At 33.5% G+C, this 6214-nt stretch overlaps 1 protein-coding gene across 1 annotated transcript in view; it reads right to left on the bottom strand.

Moving 5' to 3' along the window:
• Positions 1-516: 516 nt before the first annotated feature.
• LOC149801822 (2-phosphoxylose phosphatase 1-like) overlaps positions 517-6214 on the bottom strand; it is a 31384-nt gene continuing 25686 nt past the window's right edge. The window contains exon 4 of the mRNA XM_089956178.1: positions 517-5037. Within this exon, the coding sequence (XP_089812304.1) occupies positions 4848-5037 (190 nt within the window). The 3' untranslated portion in view covers positions 517-4847. The remainder of the gene's footprint in view (positions 5038-6214) is intronic.

Here is a 6214-nt window from a genome sequence, read left to right as displayed (position 1 = left end):
ATATTGTATTCATCCAGAATTCTTGAACAAGGACATTTTTTGAAAATTTTATTTGGATTTCCAAAACCGGAGGATAACTTATTGTGTTTATACAATGAACTGTAGAGTCAACATAGTAGAGGCTGCACCATACGTCATCGCCTTCCATCTTGGATTCTTCGTCTGGACTAGAATTTAGAATCAATAGAACATTCCAATATTAGGACTTCATGAAATTTATTCATGGATTATTCTTGTATTATTTTTGGATTTGATTCTGGAAACCGTTAAGTTCTCATATTTTTTTTCTTCATTTTTATAGTATATTTTCCAGGGAAATAAATTATTTGTTATATTTTATAAAGCTTGTTGTTTTCACTCTTTCTTGTGTTACTGTTTATTCGAGCCTAAACACGTAACATAAGATCCCAATGAAATGGATGGGATGGAGGAAGACAAACTGCTCAGTGATATCATTCCAGATAATCAGACACAGAATCAGAGTCAGACGATGTTTACGATGGCTGGATGACAGTGGAGTAATTCAGATCTTTATTTAGTAACTCTGCTGATGAAGATTAATTTTGGGGCTTAAAATGAGCCAATACACAAGGTGCCTTAAATAAGGGAAAAATAGGGTGTTTAAAATGAGGCATTATGTTTTGGGTCTTCCACAAGACGATATACGTTTATTTTATGCATTTGAATTCCAGATGAGTATTTAAACATAAAAATACATCAAAGTAAAAAGTCATAAAAATTGTGCAGATGAAATAAAACAACTTTAATGAAGTTCTTTTTCTCAGATCAGTTTTAGATTACCTTCCAGATAACATTTTGAATATTAACAAAGGTCAAAACACGTACATGGCAAATCAACAAAACTCCCAGTATGATAATACCAATTTAAAGCATCATAGGAAAGGGCAAATATACTACTGCTATTTTCAACTTTTACATAAATTATCAAGATAAGATACACAGGCTGACCGATCCAGGTGCAGATAATATCTAAATCAATGCAGAAAGGGAATCCCTAATAAAATCAACTAAAAACTAGGATGTAATCAATGATTACGCAGCTTACCACCATGAAGCTTTGTAAGTTTCTGTTAGTCACTGTAAACAATAATTATCATGCAGAAAATAAAGTCAGACTAAAGTGATCTTGACAACAAAAGACTGGCACTTGCGACCAGTCATAAAAGATGTCAAAAATTTTAAAAGAAAAAACTGTTTATATCAAAGAAGTGGTGAGAAAAACTATAATCAATTTGATTATTGTGCTTTTTTAAAAAAATATATATGTTTTACAATCTGCTTCGGACGCTATTATCATTGTCAGTACCATGAAACCAGATTGTACTGCATTTTAGTCACAGGCTTAGAATAACCTTGGAGTGACAACCAGTATTTAACCACTGTTATAAATATAGTTCATGCATCAGTGACTAATATTAATAGCCATTACTGATGACACATGAATACAATGCCTAACTCCTACACTCATGCACATGTACAATGTACAGTGAACCTGTTGAGGTAAACTATCTCAACATAAATTGTATAGTTATTAATATTGAATATTTGCTGTTGAATAAACATTTATTCCTAGTTCTAAGTGCACTGGTCAGACACTGCCTTCTAAGTAGGCTAGGACATATGTAGCTTTGAATGTATATAGCATACAATGTGAAAATATACGTGGTCATGATCTAAATACCAATACTTAACCTATGCTTGTAGAGCATGAAATGTAGGTCCAATGGACTGGTTCTTTCAATGTAGCACACACAGGGAAGCATTGAATTCTCTAATTCCATGATTGAAATATAAACAGAATCCAATCGGTGCACTTTGAAAACAAAATTGTAACAGTCTCTGAAGTATGAAATAGCCTTAGGGGAGTTTTTACAGGAATCATGTATAATACACCAAGACGCAAAGTTGCATTTGGGATTCAGAACGTGTGGACAATTTCTGCACTCTTAAAACTAAAAAAGAGGATCCAATTTGGTCAATGTTGCAGCCTCTAACTTAAGAGCATCAAACAAGTAACTAAACATTTATAAGGAACAAGAGAATGAGCTAAAATGTGTCTCTTTTCTCACCTTAAACACAAAGGTTTACACAATTTTGTGAAGTCTGAAATCAAGATCACAGTGACCTATTTTTCTGTGAAAGCAGTACTTGTGAAGATGCACATTCTCAACATTTGTATTTATTCCAATCATAACAGTACATATACAGGATACAAAAGCCTACGAGTCATGAGCTAAATAAAAAAGTAACCAGTAAAATGTCAAAGTATTGGTCATTGTGACCTTTTTTGTCTTAGGGGTACAACACTAAAATAACAGAGACTTATACAATAACCTTGCTTTATGAATCTAGCACGAACAATTCTTTACACCCTTGCCATGTTCATGGTTCCAGGCATAACATGGTGCAAAAACTTATGTAAACGTCAACATTTATGTTTCCTTAATGACATGTGGCTGAGTAAGAGTTTATTCTGGGTGAGTAAATGTTTAATACTTTCCTGACTGGGTGAGTTGACTTTTTTTAATAGATTGTTTGTTTTTTTAAACTCCAAGTAAAGTTGAGCATTCATTTTATCTTGAGATCTAGTTATTAAAATGATTTTTTTCTTACCACTTGAAAATTGCAGTTGAGGATTTAAAGTTTCAGTATAAACTGCACTAAATTTATTTAATGATACCATATATGATAATCGTTAAACTGCTGCCTAGAAGATAAGGATCTCAAGAAAAATTGTGTATAAATCAGGCACACCAACAACTAGAAAAGAAAGGAAAAACGAAGTATGTGAAGTAAATGAAAACTTATAAGATATGAACATGTATGATACATTATAGCCTAATTTGTATTATATCTGAATTACAGTTGAATTACTAGATAGATAAATGGCTTAGAGCTGACACACAAGAACGTAATGCATAAAATACAAACCACTGTTGTTCAATCACAGTGTGCAGTCTTTTCTAACTTAGCATTCCAGTGTTGGAATATATTAACCTCACACACACTAAACTGTGTTATACACATGTACAGAGGTGAAGATGGATACATCTTAGTTTATTTTCTTTTGGCACATCCAGAATAATTATATATCATACCCAAAAAAAGATTTTTGTCTTCTTTTTGGAAAAAAAACATTCTGATAAAATGTTGTTGTTGTTGTTATTGTGGGGTTTAACGCCATATCTCAGCACGCGATAGGCTATACATGGCGGCCAGTATTAATGGTGGAGGAAGAACTCGGGGAAAACCCCGGTAAGAACCACCGACCCACGAGAAGCTACTTGCAAACTTTCTCACATACCCACATTGGCTGAATCCAAGACTCGAATCGGTGCAGACAGAGGTGAGATGGCAGTGATCCGTAACGGAGAGCGCTTTAGACCACTCGGCCACTCGAGGCCCCTCTGATAAAATGAACATGTACTGTCTGCAAATATCAAGTAACTGACAAAGAGCTATTTCAGTTATATCACACGAATTTTACTAGAGACAAAAGAAAAGCTGAAAGGTTTCGTCTTCAATGAGGGATCCTGGATGGCTGAGTGGTCTAAGGTGCTAATTTTTACAGATCAGTCACACATTTCACTTTTATTTGTATGAATTAGAGTCAGTATGTGAGAAAACTTACCAGTAGCTTCCTGTTGGTTGTTTTTCCTCCTGGGATATTTCCAATAATCAAATATATTGGTCACCATATATAGACTATCATGTGCTGAAAATTGGCATTACACCCGACAAAACCAATCGTCTTCATTGACGCAAGATCATGGTAACTGCAGAATGCAAATAATAGATGAACAGCATGAAAATATTTCGTTGTTTGTTTCTATCTGGTTTTGTTCGTATGAAAACATTAAGTCAAAATTATCAAGAGTTCTCCGTAAATCATGTCCTCATAATTAACACAAACATGGAGGACTAAATGAACACAAAACCCTTTCTCAGCTAAAACTTCAACACATGTAAATTCAGTGATGCATTCCAGATTTTGAAACAACGAGAGAAGATAGTTATATTGTGTGCTTAACTTTTATCCATGATTGTATACTGTACTTTAAGATAATGGTCATTTGTAAACATGCTGAAATAGATTTCTGAGTTCAATATGCTCTCGAAGCAAACTTATTTCCAGTCTGATGGAATTTTCCAATTAGAAATGATACGTTGTCCAGAATATTCTGTTGCATCACAAGTCATGCGACAGTTTGTATAAACATAAATCCATACGGCTTTTAAAAAATCTTACTGATAAAAAGGATAATCAAAGAACACCAGCTATAGGTGTGAGGGAGCTTAAAACTAAAATAATTTAAGGTCGCATAAAAAAATGGGAAAACTAGGCTGCACCCAATTTATCCATAATATTTCTTACTGAAAGACTAGCCATTCATAATTTTAAACTCTGAATGTCATGCAGCTACATCTTAGGTGTACATTTATTATTTTATAACATGACCAAAACCAGATTTGGATTTCAAGTTAAAAGTGCCAAGCAACTATACTCTCAGTGTCATCCCATAAGATGTGTTTTGATGACTGATGTGGTACAACAAGTCCCTTAATTTTATTATTCTTATGAAGAAAAGATAATCGCAGAACACCAGCTATTTGTGTGAAAGAACTTAAAACAAAACATCTTTCAGGTCGCTTTATAAAAATTACATGGGGAAACTAGGTTTCACTCAATTCAATTTATCCCATTATTCATACACGGGGAGATACTGACTCTGTCAGTGACCTGTAATAATTTCCAATTGCAAGACTTTTTTATGTCAATTAGCTGTAATATCGCAGCATTTCAAGATCTAATGCATATAACCAATTTATATGTAGCATGGCAAGCTGCTCACTTTCTGTCTCAGGAAATCAACAAAGGCCACCAGGGGGCACATGCCATGTGTTGCTGTTCCTCCAGCTCCACACAAGGACAGCTTCTGGGTGATGACTTCTCCGTTCAGAAGGACCCTTATAGTGTAACTCTTAGTCTGACCTCTGTACAGCTCAAATACAAGCCTGCAAATACAAAAGGCTCATTGCCATATGATTTGCATTTATTAATCCTAGGAAATTTCAAAATTATCATCATTTCATGTACCAGTATGCAATTTGTAATATTACAGTCCATTTCTGAGTTTTGTAGAAGTGCATCTATTTGTAATGTCTAAGTGGCAGGTCATTTTCTGATAGAAACAGAAAAAAATAATCTTGACAGAGCCATTGGGATTTAACAGTTCATATATGAATCTAATATAACAAAGTCATTCCAGCTTGTTATTCAACCTCAAGAAATTCCAAAGTATGGAAAAACAGCACTCAGCATAATACATGGTAATTTTTTTACTGAATGATACAATAATTAAAACGCCTGAAAATGGTATTGCTAATAAAAACAAAATTCAAGTTTGTCCACTTCCCTTTGACACCTGGCTTCATAAGCCTCCATGCCACCAGTTTTTCTAATAGATTATAATTTAATGGGCAATCAAATTAACAGATATTTGATCAAACGTTAATCCATTCAAGTCAAAATTTAGCTGAAGTGTTATCTGGAAGAATGCGATTTGGTAAAAAAAAAATGAATAAAGCAAAATCTGCATCTAATATGTTTAGGAAATTAAGGATTAAAATATTGCTAGGCATGATTTGCACCGTGCAAATACTGTATATTATACTACAGCCTGGCCTTCTTGGTAAGCTAGAACCAGCCCCTTGAATTACGAAGTCTTTATTTACTTTTATTTAATTTCGTTTTGGAAAAATAAAAAAATATGCACATGCAAAATAATAAGAATAGTAATCATAGTAGTTTATAACAATTTATTAACTATTCACCGAGAACGTATATTTTTTTCAAACGAATATATGTCTTAGGACACGGAACATAATTATATAATCGGGTCCCAAAATCTACAGCCATGATGGTAGTTAACAAAAATATCTTAAAAACGTTCAAGTTTATACCTTGGTCCGTGGAGAAAATTACCTCTCTTCTTCAAGGCCTTTATTGTTTCCTAAAATATTTTATTTAAACGTGTGTATATATGATTACCTAATTGCCTTGACTTCTTGTACTCATTTAATTTTTAAAAAAATTCAAGCAGAGTTGGATAACAATGCAAAGTACCATTACATACAACAATATTGGTCAACAGCAACTTACTACGATAACCAAAAAAATGGACAACATTGT

The sequence above is a fragment of the Sinohyriopsis cumingii genome, chromosome 4, assembly GCF_028554795.1.
Source record: "Sinohyriopsis cumingii isolate HCF-2022 chromosome 4, ASM2855479v2, whole genome shotgun sequence".
Classification (NCBI taxonomy): Eukaryota; Metazoa; Mollusca; class Bivalvia; order Unionida; family Unionidae; genus Sinohyriopsis; species Sinohyriopsis cumingii.
The sequence above is the reverse complement of the archived record's forward strand: the minus strand, read 5'-3'. Positions and strand labels throughout refer to the sequence as shown.